This window comes from Drosophila suzukii, chromosome 2L (assembly GCF_043229965.1).
Source record: "Drosophila suzukii chromosome 2L, CBGP_Dsuzu_IsoJpt1.0, whole genome shotgun sequence".
NCBI classification, from domain to species: domain Eukaryota; kingdom Metazoa; phylum Arthropoda; class Insecta; order Diptera; family Drosophilidae; genus Drosophila; species Drosophila suzukii.
The window spans coordinates 7,851,194-7,872,202 of record NC_092080.1 but is presented as its reverse complement, the minus strand read 5'-3'; the positions used below and the strand labels follow the sequence as shown (position 1 = coordinate 7,872,202).

General features: G+C 37.6%; 1 protein-coding gene across 3 annotated transcripts in view; it reads right to left on the bottom strand.

The window, feature by feature from the left end:
- Positions 1 to 21,009, bottom strand: part of robo3 (roundabout 3) — a 46,664-nt gene that overhangs the window by 14,096 nt on the left and 11,559 nt on the right. For all 3 annotated transcript variants that reach the window (XM_017090071.4, XM_017090070.4, XM_036821900.3), the window contains exons 2-3: positions 12,193 to 12,386; positions 4,169 to 4,271 (exon numbers count right to left, since the gene is read on the bottom strand). In XM_017090071.4, coding sequence (XP_016945560.3) covers positions 4,169 to 4,271; positions 12,193 to 12,386 — 297 coding nt within the window. The remainder of the gene's footprint in view (positions 1 to 4,168; positions 4,272 to 12,192; positions 12,387 to 21,009) is intronic.

The window sequence follows — 21,009 nt, the reverse complement described above, 5'->3', positions numbered from 1 at the left end:
GTGTATTCCCATTTTTCTCCTAAGGGTCACGGGTCACAGGTCACAGGTCACGGGTTACGGGCTCACCAAAGCGGAAAAGTCTCCGCTCCAAAGGTGCAAATCGCTTCCAGCGGCCAAACTCGGACAGCTGCTGATAATGAGTTAATAAATGACCGTTTATCTATATTTATCCTGCTCCGTAAATTATGTGTGTTTGTGTTTAGGGGCAGATTTATGATAGGATGCCAGAAATAGCAACTACTTCAACTCGGCGACGTGATCAATTTAAGCTAATGAACAGACTGTTCGGGCCTAATTGAGAAGCACTAAGAAGAAGTTATGCGGTGGTTACTATTTATTGCGTAATTGGCAATCGCCGAATTTAATTGTGGGACTTAAGGTGTTTGTGGGTCTTAAAGTTGAATGAACAATTTCGAAATAAATACTTGTTAAATACATTTAAACAATTTCATTGAAATCGAAAAAAATATTTTAAAAGGACTTATTAATAAATACATTTTTAATATCACCTTTTTAACCTGAGTTAATAAATTATCAACGCCGCTTTAATAACATAACACACCCTAATGTCGAGCCCCATTTTTCAATAACTTGTACTTTATTTATTTATCCCATTATGTAAATTAAAAAAAATGATATTGAGAACATTTAAATATAATTTAATGGGCTTTACCAAAGTTCAATGCCGCTTTAATAACACGCCCTACAAAAATTTCGAAGGTCTTCAATCATTTTTAAATAACTTCTACTTTACTTATGGGCAAATATACCTTTAAAATTTTTTTGTTGATATTGAGAACATTTAAAAATGTTTAAATACCCACTTAAATTTATTCTTCAATGTCCTTTACCAAAGTTCAAAGCCGCTTTAATAACATGCCTAACGAAAATATTGAAGGCCTTCAATCATTTCTCGCTTTGTCAGCCTTTAATAGCTATAAGCCGACTAAGTAAAGTCTTTACCAAATTATAGATATGACTGCGAAAATGGCGGAAATAATATCCCTACAATTTTCTAATTCCTGGTGTTTAGCATGTGTGGCTCCTAACCCCACCCACCTCATCCTCCCAAGGACTTGCATTTAATATCAGCTCAAAGGCTTCACTTCCTGTGTGTGTTGACAGCGCTCAAAGCGAAATTGCGCTGACAACATCAAATGTATATACTTATATGCCCACAATGTGCAACTTATGTTTACTATTGACAAACTCCCGGCCACAGGAAAAAAGAATGCGGGGAAAAGCACGTGAGCCCGCCTACGAATGGAGGTCCTGTTCCTTATCCTTTTTCAGCTCCTTTGGCTTTTTCCTCCTTTATTGCCTAACCCAATCAATGTGAACGCCTTTTGCCAAGTTTCCCCTCCCGTTTTTACCCACACACCGCAAGCCGCAATAACGACGTTTTAACCAAGCAAACAAATTTGACGTGCTTTTCGTGATTTACATGCAAATATTGAAAAATATTCCCCAAGGATATACCGCAAAAAGCAAAACCCAACTCGGGCCGAGGCTAAACAAGACTCGAAATGGAGGAAATATACTAGGGGTAGGGAAAAAAGAAAGCAGAAATCCAACATGAAGGCAAAATAAACTCCACACTGAGCAATATCGATTTTCATGTGGGAGGAGATCCAGGACATGACAGCCGGGCGGACAAACAGACAGACACACTGGAATGAAAAGGCAGAGGCAAATAAAATAAATATTAGCCAACAAAAGACAAAGTGGCGGTCTCAGCCGCAATGGTATGGGCCCAAAATGGGTGGTATCGGGATGTAGAACCCACTTTTCCTCCATCTTTTTGTGATACACGTTTAATACCAACTGTTGAGGAGGCGTATCTGGTAAATATTCGGGCTAGAATGCTTTTTAGAAATTTTAAAAGAGAAAAACAAATAATATTCATATTTTAAAGATCTTTGAAAACCCAAAGCACTTTGATTCCTTTAAAGAAATATTTAAGAACATTAGGGTCACAGAATGTTAATCGTGCAACATGTCGTATACTTGGTTTATTTATTTATTTATATTATATATGTATATATTTGTTTCCCATTTCTTCCATATTAGTTTTTATTATCAAGGTTCTACTATAAGTAATACATTTCTAATGAATTTACACCCATTTTTCTTCAACTGACACACTAAAAATCCCTTTTTATTAAATCTAACCTCTGTTTGGCCAGCCATTTATCCATAACATAGGCCTTCAAAATTCATTTGAGACCTGTCCCAACTCGGAAATTGCTAACCACTGTTTTTTTCTGGCCATATGGTCTAATAAATCCAGCACACACAAAAATTCTGCCTTCCCTTAACACCCATTTAGGCCATCAGACAGGGCTAAAAGGGCTTAAAAAACCAAAAAATAGCTAGCAAAAAATAACCAAAATAGAAGGCAAAAAAAAAGGAAAAGCTGAAATGAAAACGGGTTAATGGAAGTGGCAATAGAGCGTGCCGGGCGAAAGAGACGGCAATATGGGGAGGGAGAGAGATGGCAAGAGACCTCTGGCAAGACAAGTGGGTGCGTTCGAGCGTAAAACTTGTAAACGCAGCAGCTCCACAGCTAGTTAGTTAAGTGGGCGGCTGGCTGGAAAAAGGGCAAAGCTAGTACGCCCCATATTTTCCCCACCCAATAAGCCACAGCCAACAACAACATCAAGAACATCAGCAGCAGCAGCAAAAATCAACATCAATTTAGAATATTAAAAACGCACACCACACGATTCAAAGGAAGGGAGCTATGAAACACAGAAAAAAATGAAGTATGTTTTACATTTTCAAGAAATAATTGTGTATCACCCTTGAATAAATATAAAAAACAAGAAAGAACGCTATAGTCGAGTACCTTGACTATCAGATACCCGTTACTCAGCTAAATGGAGATATGCAAGCAGCAAAGCGAGATTAAAATGCGCCACCTACCGGCGGTATACAGATTTAAGCGTTATGGGCGTTAGAGTGGGCGTGGCAACTTTTTTTTTGGATCAATCGATAGGTATCGACGAGACCAATACATTTCAGTTAATATTTTTTATCTAGCATGAAAATTGTGGGCGTCACAGGTTTTTGCGGTTTGTGGGCGTTAAAGTGGGCGTGGCAAACTTTTTTTTTAGTCAATCGATAGGTAATGACGAGACGAATACATTTCAGTTAAAACTTTTTATCTAGCATAAAAATTGTGGGCGTCACAGGTTTTCGCGGTTTGTGGGCGTTAAAGTGGGCGTGGCAAACTTTTTTTTAGGTCAATCGATAGGTATTGATGAGAACATTACATTTCAGTTAAAATTTTTATTCTAGCATCAAAACTGTAGGAGCCACAGTTTTGGGCGGTTTGTGGGCGTTAGAGTGGGCGTGGCAGTCTACTGAAACAAACTTGCGCTGCGTAAGAAGCTCAGGAATCTGCACGCCAAATCTCAATAGCCTAGCTCTCATAGTTTCCGAGATCTCAGCGTTCATCCGGACAGACGGACAGACGGACAGACGGACAGACGGACATGGCTAGATCGACTCGGCTAGTGATCCTGATCAAGAATATATATACTTTATGGGGTCGGAAACGCTTCCTTCTGCCTGTTACATACTTTCCGACGAATCTAGTATACCCTTTTACTCTACGAGTAACGGGTATAAAAATTATATCTATATTGAGATATTTGAGAAAACAAATGTAAGAACAATCGTTCTTGAAAAACAATAAAGCCATTTCTAAAAAGTTGTGTTTTTAAAGGGTAACGATATGTATGGTACACCACATGTATGGTATGGTACACCATATGTATGTTGTGGTACATCATATGTATGTTATGGTACATCATATATATGGTATGGTACACCATATGTATGGTATGGTACACCATATGTATGGTATGGTACACCATATGTATGTTATGGTACATCATATATATGGTATGGTACACCATATATATGGTATGGTACACCATATGTATGGTATGGTACACCATATGTATGGTATGGTACACCATATGTATGGTATGGTATACCATTTGTATGGTATACAGTTCTTTCCATCTGTTTGCTTCAAAGTAATTCACTTTCATCTATGTATGATAATTTAATTAATTTATCTTAATTTGTATCAGTCAAGTAGTGTCTATTTTTGGTGAGTGTAAGGACATTGGCGGACTGTGGATTTGAGTTGACTTACCCGCCACTTGCAACGTGGCATTTCGACTCCTTGCCACGCCCAGTTCGTTCTTAGCCTCACACCAATAGATGCCGGCATCTGTTTCGCGACGTGAATTGACAACCTGCAAAAAGATGTGGAAGGAAAAAAAGACGTTGGCATGAGAATGAGTTAAGTACCGAAGACAAGATGGGGAAAAATGTTCGGTGGGGGTCTTGAGAAATGAGCGAGGGACAGGGGCAAAATGTGAGTAATTTTAATTGAAATGAGCAAGTTTTATTAGTAAATGGAAATGATTTAAGCGGGGTGGGGTACATTGATTTTGTAATGCGAATCGTTTTGCCTGAATAAGTCATTCAAGCAAGAGAGAGAGATATTTTACACTTTTTTATAACAGAACATATCTACAGCTTTGTTTTAAGATAATATATATATTCGTTTTGGATAAAGATAGGTTAATTTGGCCCATGTTGTTACATAATACATACATTTTATATTATTTAATATTTTATACTTAATATTTTTTAATCAAGCAATAAAATACAAAAGCGTAATTTTTTATTTTTTTTTTATTGAGGTCACGATACATAAGTGACAGAGTTTTTTATATGAGATTCATATTTATATTGGTTATTTTTATTCAACCATTTTTCCTTTAGCTTTAAAGGGTACTTTCAGCTCGCTTTTCTTGGTGATGCCATCCCTATTTGTAATTTCTCAAATGGCAACTGTGAAAGAGCTCGAAAACACAGAAGACAGATCTTCCTAAGACGTTGATTTGCTGGCTCTGCAGGACCCGCTTTTTCGCTTCCATAAAGAAGGAGCTTCCCATCCCCTTATCCTTGAATCCTTGAACCCCTTTTGGCTCTTGGAGGCCATAAAACAGACGGCAATCTGTTGTCTGTTGCGCGTCTGCTGCCTTCAAGTGCTCAAATCATAAAATGTCTCTCGAGCAACTTTATAGTTACTACATCCCTTCATTTGGAGCCCTTCCCCTTTTGTGTTTGTTGTCTACGCTGTTTGTTTATTTGTTTTTCGGAGCACAAAAGAATTCCCCAACATGCGCTTAAAATTAAATGTCAAACTAAGTGTGTTTGTATCCTGTATCCTGTATCCTCTGTGTGTGTGCCATATTTATCTGCTCCTTGCAGCAGGAGAAAATGAGAAAGAAGCAACAAAGTTCGCACAATTTACACAACTTGTGCCTCATCCAAGTGAAATTAAGTGTTGCGCTAAGTGAAGATGACAAAAGGGTTCTTCAGCTGTATTATTCTTTCATTTAATCTTCCTTCGCCAGCTGTATACACACATGTCATATCCCTAGTCCTTCGTCCTGAATCCTCAGCCGCGGGTGCGCTTTATAAAACAAATAAGTTGAAGCGCCTCGGGCTCCTCGATTGTCGTACTTCATATATGTGCGGGTTACTGGGGAAAAGCGAGCAGAACAGCGAAGTCTGAGAAGGGAAAAACGAAAACCTCAGATGGAACAGCTCAAAGGCTTCAAGATTATGTGGCACAAAGAAATAGTAACATGTATTGTAACGATACACGAATAGATACATTTAAGATGATATCCTTTGTGTCTCCCATTAATCAGCAAAAATTATATTAAAGTCTTGAAAGTCTTGCTAAGGGAAAGATAATTTTAAAGCTAGTAAGCTTTTGAGCAGAATTTGTAAATTAAAATATAAAACCCCTTCAAGGCATTTCTACTCTCCTCTTCAAACAGCTTAACCACAGAAACCAGCTCTCATTTGCAAACTAGGCAACCATTTTTTTCTTATCTTTTGGCTTTGAAATCAGGTCAGATTAAAGTTAAACCTTACTTTCCGCCTGAACTTTTACTTTTACTCAGCTTTGTCAACTTTGATAAACCAACGAGAGAAACTTAACCAACTCAATCTAGCCATTACCACTGACCCATTTCCATCCGTTTTGCTCTATCATCAACTGGCGAGCTGAATATTCCGCATACGCAACGTGGTCCCTGGCAAAGGTAAGCCGGAGCTAAGCTCATTAGCTAGGCACAGGGCGGATTCCTATTAAAAATTGAAATGAATTACAAGGGGAAGCAGAGCAACTAAGGCTTTATCCCAAGAGCAGGGCTCACTATCCTTTCCAAAAAGTTGGGGGCAGAGATCTCGAATGAAATTAAAACAAAATTCGTTGCAATGGCAACCGTTAAGCAGACAATGAATCCGAGTAAGAAATTTTTAAGGTGGGTTTCAGAAAGTTAAGGTTATAGAAAAATGTATATAGTTATGAGAATTTGGATATGAAATTATTTATTTCATTTATTAAAAAGAACATTTGGTTAACTAATAATTTAATAAATAATAACGTTTATAAAGGTGTATAAAAGTATGCAACAACTTTTTTAAACACCTTTAAATTTATTTTTAAGCCCTTGTCAATTTTTGTGGCAGAAAGTAAAGGTGGTACAATAATGCATATTTTTATGAAAATTGGGATATGAAATACATTATGATATTTCTTAAAAACAGCATTTAAATGTTTAATATTTTATTAAATACAATTTTTTTGAAGATGCCTAAAAGTATGCAAAAACTATTTTAAACACCTTTAAATTAATTTAAAAAGCCTTGTCAACTTTTGTAGCAGAATATTTTGTTTTAATTTCGTTTACTTCCTAACTATTTTGAAACGCACTGTCCTGCCTTACTTTTTTCAAATCCCTGATATTCCTGCTGGAAATTTAATTTGGATTTGGCGGGTAAATGCCTTTGTAAGCCAAGAATGAAAATACAACAGGACAACGAAGAAAACATTGCCAAAAGTCACATAAATTTATTTATATCTTTACTGACTTGAGCCAGGCGATTCGCAGCGAATTGCTTATATTTATTGTTGTTATTATTTCTTCTCCTGTTGTTTTTGCTGTTGTTGTTGTGCGTGCAAACATTGAAACTGATTTGACACCAAAGAGCAAAAAAATAAAAACAGCAGCAGGAAAAGCAGCTGGGGAGAAATATTTGCCGTGTGCTACGTGCAACTTTCACGGTGGGGAATCTTTTTCGAGGGGGTTTTCAGAGGGGTTTGGTTGACAAGGGGGAAGCTATAAAATATATTGGCTGTATCTGTGTGACTGCCACAGTGTCTCTGTATTTGTGAGGGAGTCTGCGAGTGGAGCGCGTTGAAAACACGCTTCCGTTTTAATTTAAAATACCCATAAATTTTCAAACATTTCATTTGGGAGCCATTCCCGTTTTCATGTTGTAACATTTCGTAATTGTCTGCTGCGTTTGCCAGAGGGAGATGCCCTATCTGTCGCTGCCTCCCTCGCACGCTCTGATACTCGGTTTTTTATGAAGGGGAAAACCCCTCTAACTCTTGAGTGTTTTATAATTTGGTTTAAATTTTAAAGGTCGTGTAAAATGCGACGTGTAAATGGTTTTAATTGAGCCTGAAAACGAGTCTGAAACGAAATGGAATTAGGCAAATCTGTTTGATGGTTGAATGGGTAGAGATTCGGTTAAAGTGCTTTCACTTTCGTTTTAGAAAGTGAAATAGGTGGAAAAGCAACAGGATTTAAAATAGACTTTATTTTTTTTTTAAGTTTTTTATTTAAAAAAAAGTCAATAAAATTAAAGTTTGTTTTTATTGGCGTAAATCCAAACTAAGGTATTTCAAAATTAAATAATTTTACGCTTTAAAATGCAATGAAGTGTGTGATCCGTTTGAAAATTTTTAAAAACTTTGTGTTTTAGAAAAGATTTTCACCAACTCATACATCGAGTTACTCATACATCAATTTATTTATAATATACACCTCATAAAAATACTAATATAATTAATATTTTAATTAAATACATATTGCAATTAATCGTTATATCAAATTGGACAAAAAAACCAAACGAGTAGGATCTTAAGAGTTAAGTTTTTCCAATTTCGAGCTTTGACAAAGAACCGAAACTCCATTAAAAAATATTAATCAAAGAAAGTGTACTCCTTGTTTAATTCTTTTAACAAGTCTAGCATCATTCAGGCCTTAACCCCACTTCCCTGGTAATCTCCTCATTAAAAATTCGCCTTCCTTCCTCTCGTTTTAACCTCTGCTTTCCTCCCTTTACTAATTCAATCATCCAGGGGGCTTTCTTAAGCCCTGTTTTCCCCTGCACCTCATTTTCCTTCCGCTCATTCATTAAACGTGGCTCAAAAGCATTTTTCACTCACACCTCCGGTTAATAAACAGCCCTGAGGCAACTGCAAAAAAAAAAAGAACATGATGGGAAAATCGTCGCCCCGTTCATAAAAACATAACTCATACGCAGTGTTGGCCCCAACACCACTCACTCCCAAGTCTCCACTCAACTCGGCTTAAGCCCTGTATTTATTTATTTATGTGCATATATAAAGAGAGAGAAGGATTTTTTATGGTACCGCGAATGTGTCGAGCGTTTGTAAACTCATTAAAATGTGCTCACTGTACAGTGAAGTGAATAAAGTTATTTTCTCCGAAAAGCGCGAAGGGGAAAATGGGCATTAACTTCTGAGCCTCGACTGCTTTTTAATTAAGATGTTCTCGGTCTGAGCACCTCGAAAATGCAATCAGCCAGGATCCAAAGTCACGCTTTGATTTATTTCACCGCCCTCCGCCAGTTGATTGCCTTTTTAAAGTTCCTTCTGCCGGAGGATAAGCATTTCTTGGGGGGTCGAAACTATGGCCAAATGTGGCAGACATTTAAATAAACGTTAGGGGTGGACCAGAAGGTGTGGAAATAGGGTGGCACGTAAGGAGATAGATGCACATATATACGCTGGCAGACACTTGAGAGTCAGACAGAGCAAATATAGAGCTTGGGTAACTTTAGTCAAGGACGTGGAAAAGAAGGATGTCTCTGCATATAACGACACTGGAGATGAATAACCCTAAAAGTGCTGGAAGTCTTTATGAACCATGTCAGTAAAAACACGGGTAATAAAGTACTTAAGCTCGTAAAAGTAAAATCCATCTTATCAAATAAAGATTTTTTAAGGACTTTTAACAGAAATATATTTCATTAAATAGTTTTATAGTATTTATATATAAAAAACTTTAAAATTTTTCCTGTTTTACAATCATCTATGGCTATTTTCCTGATCAGAACAGCGACTCCTTGAAGAACTCGACACCTATGTCAGCTTTAAGGACTTTCCCACCAGCTGATGTGCGGAAAGTGCTGCTCACAACTACATAAACACTTGGGCACACACGCAGACATTTGTTTCGAGTGCGAATGTGTGCGTTTTCCTACGAAAGACTCCTTCGATCCAGTTTTTTCCCCCATTTTCCTGTCGTGCAGTTACGTAAATTATTGTCTGTCTTTCCATCGCTCGCTCCTCCATGTCACTTCTCACTACGCTCCTTTTTTTGGCCCAAAACTCCTACTCCCACAAAAATATACACATTGTACATGCTTTTGTATTTTATTGCATATTCCCTATTCGCTTGTACATTTTTCTCTACTCCAATTCGGCTTCCCTTCAGCACTTAAAGACCCCCGAAAAAAAAGAACAGGAAAACTTTCTTTGCGCCCCCTAAATTAAAGAGGGATTTTGTTTTCATCTCCCTCTGTGTTTGGGCGCCACATTTGATAGTGTTGCATACTTTCTGGCCATCTAGTTTTCGGCTGGGCTCTCGTCGTTATAGCAATAATGTCTGGTTGAAGTTGCCCTCGAAGTGGTCTGGCACTTATAAGTAAGATGAATTGTCCTTCTTGGAGGAGTGGGAAGAGCTGCCGGAATTAGAATTTAAATTATGCCTTTGGGGAGCAATGAAATGATGTGAAGTATATTTGTGCGTTGGGTCTGTGGAACATTTTCGGAGAGTTTTACATGCGGGTATAGTTGTAAATAAAAGAAAAAATAGATAGGTCAGGGACCTTCCATAAAGTTATTAAATTCTACGAAGAAGTAGGCTTTTAACAATTTGCGGGTGAAAATGTATATACTATTATAAAAATACAATATATAAAATAAATAAGATGAGTATTATCTTTATTAAGATGTACAATTTTCGTATAAATACAATTTTGTTTTAAACACTTTGTACTTTAATAGGAGTTCCATTAAATAGTAACCAAAGAAATGACAGACAGTTTTTCCGCCACCACTAACGCTATAAAGGCAAAGGACACATTAGACGGCAGGATGTGGTGCCAGGACACCCGTGGAATTAATTCATTTAAAAGTCGTTAGGAGAGCGTCGCAAAAAAGATGGCATAGAGACATTTCGCAGGCATCAGCGGAAGCTGGAGTCTGGAAATGCCAGTGGCAATGGCAGAAGGAAAATGCTCAAATCCCTTTTTGCACTTAAGTGATAAACAAATACAGTGGCATGCGGCATGCGGCAAGTACAAATACAGTGCCATAAGCGCCCAGACACCCAGGCAGATCGAGTGTGAAAAGTGGCAAGCTCAGAGTGCCCCCCAGTATCCCCAGTCGCCTGGATCCTGGATCCTGAATTCTGAGTTCTGAGTTCTGAACCCAAATCCCCATCCCACGCAATTGAGACTGCGATTCCAACTGCATCATCAGCATAATCAACGCGGCTCCCGTTGGCTTTTTGCGTCGTAAATTTGCTGAGTGCTCTGCTCAGCTCAGCGCAGAGTCCATGGGAGTCACTCGTAGTAGTCACTCATACTTGCTGCACTGAGAGAAAAATATAACTTCGTTTTAAATAAAAATTTAGAGGAAGAAACAAAAATTATCTGACTTTTTGTTGGAAAACATAACATTTTTAAATATTTCCAAAGCATCACTTTGAAAACATTCTTAATATTTCTTTAACCAAATAAAATACATCTCTTTTTGAATTTTTAAAATTAAAAATGTTTTTATTAACGTTTAAAGTTCTCCGAATGTTTACCTCGAAAAACACATTTTTTAAAAATAAACCTAGTACTCGTAATTTTGATATATAGCATTATAGATCCTCTATTGATCTTTGAAAATTAGTAATTGTTTTTGCAAAGGAAATGGTCACAATAAAATTCAAAAAAATAATTTAGAAATTTAGCATGAATATTAAAATTGTTAAATCCAATAGATAATAATTAATATAAAAAAGAATGAATGACTGGGAATTTTTCCCAGTCCCCAGCTATCTCTGTTTCTCCCAATCAGAGCTCATCAGGCTGCAGCTGACTTTTGCCGGCTTCCGTTACGTCTTTATTTGTCTGCCTGCCGCTTTCTCTTTACGCCGCTGCCTTTCTCCAACGTTTTTCCCACATTTTCCGCATTTCCCTCCAGCTTAATGTTTGTTTACCTTGCGTTAATGAAGTTGTTGCCCACCGCCAGCGAAGACCGAACAATTTTTCTGCAAAAATATTTTTGCAGCTCGCCGCCAAATGATACGAACAGGAAAAGGGAAAAATGCTGACCGGGGGCAAAGAAGGAGAGTTAAAAATAAAAGCAATTAGTTTGTTCATCACTCAACAGATGGCCTGGCAAAATGAATATTTTTTAAGCAACTCCCAGAATCTCCTTTTACTCGGCTCCATTGTCTGTTTCATTATGAATGGAGGCATGGAGCTGAAATAATAATTATGCATGCAAATAAAACAAGAGGACCGAACTGTTGAAGAAAATGCAAGTTGGGGAAAATAATGTAAATACACCGCAGGCTTTAAAAGGAAGTTGCCTATTGAAAGAAAACTCATTTAAATCAAGGAAATATAAGAACAAATATGTGGCTTTGGTTAAACCCTGCCTTAAATATGATATATTATGATATTTTAAATAAATCACCAACCCAGAATAATCACACACATAAATATGATAGGATAAGATAAAATAAGATTAATTTGTTAAGATCAGTTATAAATACAATCGTATTATACCACACTTATTATCATAATTTAAACTTAGCTCTATTTATACACTATTAGAAATATTTTGCTTTTACTATTTTGCTTTATTTTAACATCATCTACTATCAAAACTTTTTGTTTTTTGTATACCCAGGGTATTCCAATTTCCATTTACCCCATGACTCCACTTAACCTTTTCAATTTTCCACTGCCGCGCAATCTTCGCCCGCTTACCTTGAGGAAGAACAATCCGCCGGCTGGCAGGGTGATGCGATGGGAGCCCGGCAGGATCTTCAGGGGGACCCCGTCCTTATACCACTGGATGGTGGGTGTGGGGCTGCCCTCGGCTTTGCAATTAAGCGTGGCTGGCTCGTGTCGCGGAACTGTCGTATCTATGGGATGCTCCACTATTCGCGGGGGATGGGATCCTGCAAAGGAAAAAAAGATAGGTTGATATGAAAGAAATGTGGAATATAAAAATGGGTACTGGGTGCTGGGGTTACGGGCCTTCCGTTTTCCGCTGCGTCATCATCGTCAGCGGTTTGTTCAAATGCGAAGGAAAAACGAAAAAAATTATAAAAAAGAAAAGCGCTCGTTGGCAAATGAAAACAATGTTAATGCGCATTGCCGTTGACGTTGCAAATGAAGTTGCAGCTGAAACTGCAGCAAATGGGGGCTAAAATTGGTTGAGGAGGAGGACTGCCCGCTCAAAGGATTCAGTTTGGAATTAATTTGTTTAGATTTGCATATGCGGCAAAGGACCCCGGCAGCTTAACAGCTAAGTAGTTTTTTTTTCTCTGTATATTTTAACCCTATTTGTTTTGTTTTGCATAATGCAAACGTTGGGAAATTAACTGGGTGGAAAAGGTAGGAGAAAAAGGGTTAGGTTCATAGGTTAGATAAGCCAGGGATTAGCATAGTCTTTTGTTATTCCCTTGCCTTCCTACGAATAACTTTACTTGAAAATTTTAGAGGGAGAGATTATAAACAGAGAAATTAAAAAGCTAAAAGAGCATTGACTTTGGCCAAGAAAAACTATGATATTTTATTTTGAAATCTCGGTTAATCTACAAATGGAAAGCCATTGCCACGCCATTTCGCAATCTCAATTGTACAAATTGATCGAAGCTTTCCCGGATAGTTTCAACCCTCCCACATTTTCCCAAAAATCCATTTTCCACTTGCTTTCAATACCTAACACCCCATCAAACCATTCAGGAACACTTGCGCTATCGCACAATCTTTATTTGCTAACCGCAGACCAACTCTCGAGTATTTGCTGCAAGCAATCTGTCAATGGCAAAGACATAAATTTCAATTTTCATGCCATATCTAAACAATTTGCTGTCACCCACAAACACACGCCAAACAAGAAAATATAAGGGGCAAAGGCAAACGGAACAAGATGCAAAACTTTATTCATATCGCAGCTGAAATCTATAAATATATTTGCCCTGCACTGAGAATTTGAGGAACTATGTTTTCAGCATCTAGATTGGGGTCAAAAATTCTAAAGATAAAAAATATAGATCACGAATCACCCCACCTTAAATATTTTTGTGAATTTACTTGCTATATTTAAAGAAAGGATCTTAACATAGTATTTTAACAAAAAAATCTATATATATATAATATTATCACAAAATTGTGCACCAAATCATCCTTTATAGTTTTGGAACCCTTTAAATTTTCCCCTCAGTGCACGACTTTATATCTATGCAGACCACGCCGCGTGAAAATTGATATGTCAGAAAATGTTGGAATATTGAAACGTTATTTAATAAAAGGCAGTCGAGGCAACATTTGTTGCTCTTCCACGTTTTTTTGTCGATTGCAACACGACAACGACAGCAACAAACAGCTGGGGGCAAAAGTTGCATGTCATCCAAAGCGAAAAACAACAAAGCGACAGACGTTGCACCAAGCAAGTCGCAAGCTGGAAATCGAATTTCGGATCGGAGTTCACAGAAAAATTCGAGGGGGATAGCATAGACGTGTTGCATGTCCTGCCGCTGGGAGAAAATTTTCCACCCCCCCATGGGTGGCGAAAAGTGGGGGGGGTACTAGCAGGGGTCAACCAGCAAGACGGCATGTCAATGTTATTTCAACAACGAAAATGAAAATAAAACACTGAAGTGGAGTGGGAATGGAATGGAAATGGGTGTTATGGCAGTCGAAAAATCAACATGCAACGGACATGGAAAAAATGCAAATAGTGGGGGGTACAAAATAAGAGAAAATATAAGAATCTAAATGAACGGGGAAAAGACATTTTGGAAAGAAAGTTTACTCCAAGGAGCTTAGTTTCATACCCTATAAACTATAGGAGATCGTAATAAAAGGGATCTTTAATTATAATATATTTTTTAAATATTTCATTTTGAACCGAAAATGTTTTTAACTGTTATAGATGTATGTGTACAAGAAAAGATAGTTCCCAAAAGTTAAGCAATAAATTTTAAATAAATATAATTTTGATTTGCAGTAGAAGTAATTTGTTTAAATTAAGATACCATAACATGATCATAACTATTTATTATTTTTTTATAAACCTTTCGTTAAAAGCTTTTGTGTCCGTTTGGCCCTTTAAATTTATTTAACGATTACCTATATACTTAAAGTCGAGAAATAAATTATAAGTAACTATAACTCTTTGTTTAAATTAAGATACCATAAGGAATTCAATTTCAATATAGTAACTTTTCATTGATTTTTTTTTTTAAGTAGTTAAAGTTATACTGTCTTTAAATTTATTTATATTACTGAAACACGCAAAAACCAAGTTTCTCCTACAACAAATCCCAAAGCAAAGGCAACACAACTCGTGACCAAGTGTAAGCATTCAATGTGTCCGCTGAGCACAATTCGAGGGTTAAATGTCGCATGTGGGGTTGTCAAAATATAAAAAAAAGGAAGGATGGGAGGTGTTTGGGGCGTGTTCACAACGGAAAGTTGCTCAACCATGGACATAATTTTTTTTGGCTGCTACTCCTGTTTGTGCATATCTTTGCTGACCAGGCACAAGGACCGCAGCAGGACGAAAGTTGGCTTGTGCGGTTTGTGCCCTGCGGTGCTGTTCAACACCTAAAAAAAAAGGGTTCGAACCGTTGGATGGTGGGTGGAGGGCTTTTGTTTTGATTACGCTTCATTTTCCAGTTTGTTTGAGAACATGCTCCTCCCACTGGCCAACCGAAAAAATGCACATAGCCTTTCTGGCGACTTGCAGCTAAATAATTCAATTAGTAAACAGGGAAAATTTACCAACAGCAGCGATTGCAACCGACCAGATGTGGCCCAGAGGCCTACTAATTTAGTTTTAATTGCATGCCAAGGAAAGGAAAGTTGCTTTCACATATATAAACATACACATACCATATATGCATATATGCATTTACGGGCGTGGAACTAAAACTAAAACACGACGAAGAATGTAACGACATGGAAAATGCAAGAAATTTGCATAAAAGCAGCAAAGGCATTTGCCCAGCGCTTATGCAAAATGCATCAAATAGTGCTGCCTGGTGGAAAGGGCGATGGTTCTCAGGCGTAAGCAACTAAAATCCAGTTCGGAGCCTCCTCCAAGGACCAAGGACTTCGACTCCAAGACCAAGACGAAGACGTTGTCGAAATGCCTGAAGAAATTGCTGGGGAAAACGTTTCGCCAAACTGGGTTTCACTTAACAAGCAAAATATTTGCTGCAATTTCCTTAAACATTTTCTTTTCCTTTTGGGCAGACAGAGGAATATTGTAGAAAAGGGGGGCTTCTAGGGTATATAGTAACACACATTTGCTTGGCTACCTCTGGGGCATCACTAACTGAAGTGGGTATAGACGAGTTAAAAGCCATATATTGATAGATTTAAGTAAGGCCAACTTATGGGGAAAAAGTATCATTATAATATATTCCAAGAATATTTTTAATAGGTATGGCTTTTAATGGGATGTAATGGGATATCTATTGGGATCCACTAGTTATGCATCTAAAATATATGGTACAGCCCTGCAAAAGTAACTTTGTCGTGTGATTTTAGAGGTAATCTTGTAATTATCACAGTAAATATATGATATATAAGATATTTTTTAAATTAACAATAATGATTTCATTTCGGTAACCATTCTTAATTTCTTTTATTAAAAGATATAATATAATATTGATTTTGACGATTACTATATTTTATTTTAAGAACCCTGGTTCCTTACTAGTTTTATGAAAAAACTAGAGTATTGAAACTTCTACTTGCCCCCTGAACTTTTCCTCTGGTTGTTGTTTGTGGCACTGCATAGTTGGTTGCCGTCGCTGGCGGGTCAAAAACAAAAGAAAGGCTCTCAGGACCTGCACCACCCCCCCTTTTTTCCACCCCTACTGCTTTTACCCCAAAAAGTGCGGGTCCCTTCAACGCCTTTGCAAGTTGCTTATGTGTTGCATACTTCAAGGGGCCAGCCTTAGCTTTAGCTGCTTTTGCATCATCAATCAAAGGCAGCCCCATATAAGGTTCCCCGTGCCCCGACTCCTTTATCCCCATTGTTGTTTTAATTATAGCCCCTCTCTGAGACTTGCTAATTGTTTTAGTAGCGTACTTTTCGACATACAACTTTTGTTGTAATCGCTTTTGTTGCCGCCTCCGGCTAAGGAACTATGTTAGTTGGGTCTGGGCTTTCCACAGCCCTCGTCCTTCGTCCTTCGTCCTTGCAGGCCAAGTAAAATAGGACGGCCAATGCAATAATTAAATTTTTGCTATAATTTACGTGAAAAGCAGCAGACGCAGCAACAGCTGCTACGGAAAATGTGTCTTCTAGGGAGCTAAAGCAACAATAATGGATGGGTGTCAGTGGGCCATTTAGTGATGGAGGAGCTCTCCAAATTAGACAGAGAATGTGTATGTTTAATATGTATATTTTATGTTCATCATCCTTAATTTCGTGTGTCACGCCAACAAAGGAAGAAAATTCTTTTATCAGAAAAGCAATATAATTAAGTAGAAGATTTGGTAGCAAGATTGAAAACTTCTCGAAGAACAAAAATTTCAAATACAAAAAAATGTTTTTAAAATAAATTTATTTTTTTATATATTTAATAAGAATATTTATATATTTAAAATGTTTCTTTTATATATTTTCGTATTTCACGCCAGAGAAGGAAGAAAAGACTTTAATCAGAAGAGCATTATAACTAAGAAGATTTGGTAGCAAGCTTAAAATCCTCTCTAGGAATAAAAACTTCAAGTACAAAAAAATGTTTTTAAAATTAATGTACATTTTTATATACTTAATATGTATATTTAATAAGTACATTTATATATTTAATATGTTTATTTTATTTATTTACTTAATGTCGATCATTCTTAATTTCGTGTGTCACGCCAACAAAGAAAGAGAATACTTTTATCAGAGAAGCAATTGAATTAAGTAGAAGATTTAGTAGCTTTAAAACGTATCAAAGAATCCACATTTTAGGTACAAAAAATGTTTTTAAAATAAATTTAGAAGTTACATAAGTGGAAATTTTATAACTATATTGATTAGAAATGAACAATATTAAATATTCATTAAATGTAATTAATTTAAATTGAACTCAATTAAAACAAATAAATACTCCCCAAACACCGACTCCATTTTAACTCCGAAAATACTTCAATTCCACCTCAAATTTCACATGTAAATTTCCAATGAAACAACCCAAAAAAAGTGTCCAAGTTCTTCTGAACATTTCCCTTTGCCAGCAACCAAAAAAACCACCGTCCACAAAAAAGTGAGTAAAATTAAACTTTTGTAAACGCCTCGTGTTCGTGTGCCGCAAATTGTTTCCGGGGATGTTGTCGAGAAGTTCTTTGGTTGTTCTTGTTTAGTTATGAATCATAACGACGCACACCCAGTGCTATAACAACGGCAGAAACAACCCGAAACAAACCATAAATTGTACCATTTTACTCATCCAGACAGGGGTGTTTGAATGTTTGGCCATGACTCACTTCTTTTAACTTTGTTTTCTATTGTTTTTTTAGTATTTTTTTCGGCATTTCGTGGGGGTGTGGTGAAGTGACACTTCTTCTAATTGTTCGTAACACCCCCTCGAACTGAATTTGACCAGTGAAATGTTCAAGAGTCATGATGCATTCGACAGCCCAGGAAAACTTGCATTTTTTCTACATTTTTTTTTTTGTTGTATTCAACTTTATTTATGCTTAGACAACTTCGACTTGTGCATATATATGTAGAGTGCATAGGGAGTATAAATAATTCAGGGCGCACGGGAGAGCTCACACATTTGCATTGAGAGCTGAGCAGAAAGTTTGGTGCCCCTTGGTAAATGCATTACAATGCCGAAAAGGGGGGAAAGAGCTAGGGGACTCTCAAAAATTGTGCAAATACTTTTGGCATATACAAGTGCACTGGGAGAAAATCTCCTTTTGAATTTTTAAACTAAAATAGAATATTTGTTAGAGACGAACACTCTATTCCCTAAGCTAGTGCACTATTTTATGTAAATTAAAAATGTTGCATAAGAATTTATATGTAACATCTCTTCTCTTTCTCAATATATCTGAATTCTTTAATTTAATTAAAATAAGTAAAGTAGACAACCTTTCTATTCCTGTTACAATACTTTGGCTGCCCAGTTTCCCAAAATGTGGCATGTAAAGCTAAGATGCCACTTCAAAATTCCCATCTAAGATCTCTTCTTTTCTCTCTGTGTCCCTCTTTTATAGCCATGTGCATATCTATTGCTGCTCCCACATGTGGGTTAGTTTGTCTACGGAGAATCATTGCCAACTATTGCTCCACATTTTTTGGTAGGCCCTCTTTCCCCGTTTTCCCCTGTTGGAAAAAGCATGTGTCCAATATCTCTGGCATACATATGTATAAATTTTGGGTAGATGCAACTGCACTTGGCTTGGGTTTTGGCTCCAGTTGGAGCCTTAACGGCAGCTTAGTCTCCAGCCAGCCATACCTGACACTATGCCACCTGCAAAAACACACTCATCCTCATCCTCATCCCCATTCGCCCACAGAAAACACTTTCGTACATCGCACACGGCAAATGCAAAGTTTTCACATTGAATTTTCCGGCGCAGCACATCCGGTGACAAATCCTTGGAAGGGCTTCCATTTCTCTGTCCATGTGTGTTTGTGGGTGGATGGATGAAAGTGTCAGTTATCCCAGTTACAATTCCCAGTTAGATCCATCTGCCTGGTAAAAGTGTGCAGACTTTACTGTCGAGCTTCAGTTGAAGCTGGAAATGCAGTTGGGAGATTTGTGAAATGGAAGAACTCAAGCTTTTATTTTATGCGATTTAAAATATTTAAAGATTATTTTGTGGAAGGGTAAAAAATTTACTAAAACCTTGAGCTACGTATTAAAGATATTTCTTAAAAACTTCAATTATTTCCAGCTCCCTAAAGTGAATGGCCAAGGAATTTAGCCAAAGTATTTCCAACTTTACCCAAGCTTAAGTTTAATTTGTAGTGGCAGGAACTACTTTTTTCGTGTTCGGAAACTTTGTCGAGCGTAAAATGTAACGAGGGGAATTTGCAACATTCTTGTTTGGTCCAAAGGAGCCACAAGGATATTTTTATTTGCACACGGGGACATTTGCAATTCCAGTTGGGTGATGGCTCATTAAGCAGGAGCAGCTGGAAAAAGGAGCCGGGTGCCAGGAGTCAAGGATCTGCCAGCTGTCAAGCTGCTGTGTCAAATGCTAATTAAAATCAAGCGCCATTCGCTTGTTCAAACACAAATCCCATCCGGGGGAAACAGGTGAAACTGGAATCGGTGGACGGACAGGACACCAGGAGCAGGCGCCATCATCATCATTATCCCTGTCATCGTCAACAGCAATCAGGATAAAAGATAAGTTAAATGCCGAGGGGGGGTGGGGGGTTGGATTTTGGGATTGGGGTATTCCTGTCTCTCACTTTGCTGCTTCGTTGTTTGTTTTGTAATAAAGTCCTGCCCGGCAACCACGCCCCCTTTTCCATCACGCAGCATCAAAGAAAACTTGGGCTTTTTGGGGCTAGTGATTTGAACGCTTGATTGCTTTCAGTTAGGACGAAAACGAAAGGACGTCTACGTGCCAAGCACCCAGGATATGGCACTCCACCATAACAGTGTGTTCATGTTAATTTCTATCTGCCTGATTGCCGAAGCCCCCTTTGCTCCCTTTTGGCATCCTCCAAACACGTTCGCCTCATAATTTCGGAGTGAAAATTTTCAATTAAACTTAATTGCATTAAAAGCGAAGGGTTCAATCTGTCGTTATAGTCCTGTCCTCCGTTATCCTTGTTTTTCCTTGTGATAACGATTTGGGAAAGTTCCATCCCCATTCCCGTCATATTGTGCTCCTTTCATTAGTTTGTCCCCGGCTTTTTATGGTCTCTGAAACTTTTTATGCTGCAATGCGTTTTATTTTTCGGTTCGGTTTTTCAGAGAGGTTTTTCACTTTTCGGGGAGGTGTCTGTTTTTGGGGTGTTTCCATGGGCCCCTTAGCAGTATGGGGTAATTTAGTTTCGGCCCCGTTTTATGCCACTCATAAGTCATTAAGTTCCTCTACCCGACGGCATATTATTTTGAATTGGTTTCGGTGGGCTGCAAAATTGTTGATTAAAATTCACGACAACATAACTTTCGAGCTTAAAAGCGTTATAAAAGTAAATTAAAAAATATGGAAATGGTATAACATTTTTATGGTTACTCTCTAAAAGTGGTTAAGTCGCTTTTGACTTTTCCCCTTTTTTCTAAAATCAATTTATCAGGATAAAAACAACTGAATGAATTTCCTAACCACTCTCGTAATTTAACACCCCGATGAATATATACTAGCCAGTAAATAATGATTCCGTAAAAACACTCCCACTAGACTTGAAAAGCCCTTGACAGAGGCAGCTAAAAAAAAGTGGAAGGGAGGAGTCCTTCTTCAGTACTGGAATCCATTTCGACACCTACACAGTGCCCACAAAAAGGACTTCCACTCAATCTAAGCGTTGGGCAAACATTTTTGCCGCACTTCTATATTTTTTCTATGTTTTTTGTTCCTGTGTAAATTGCAACGCAT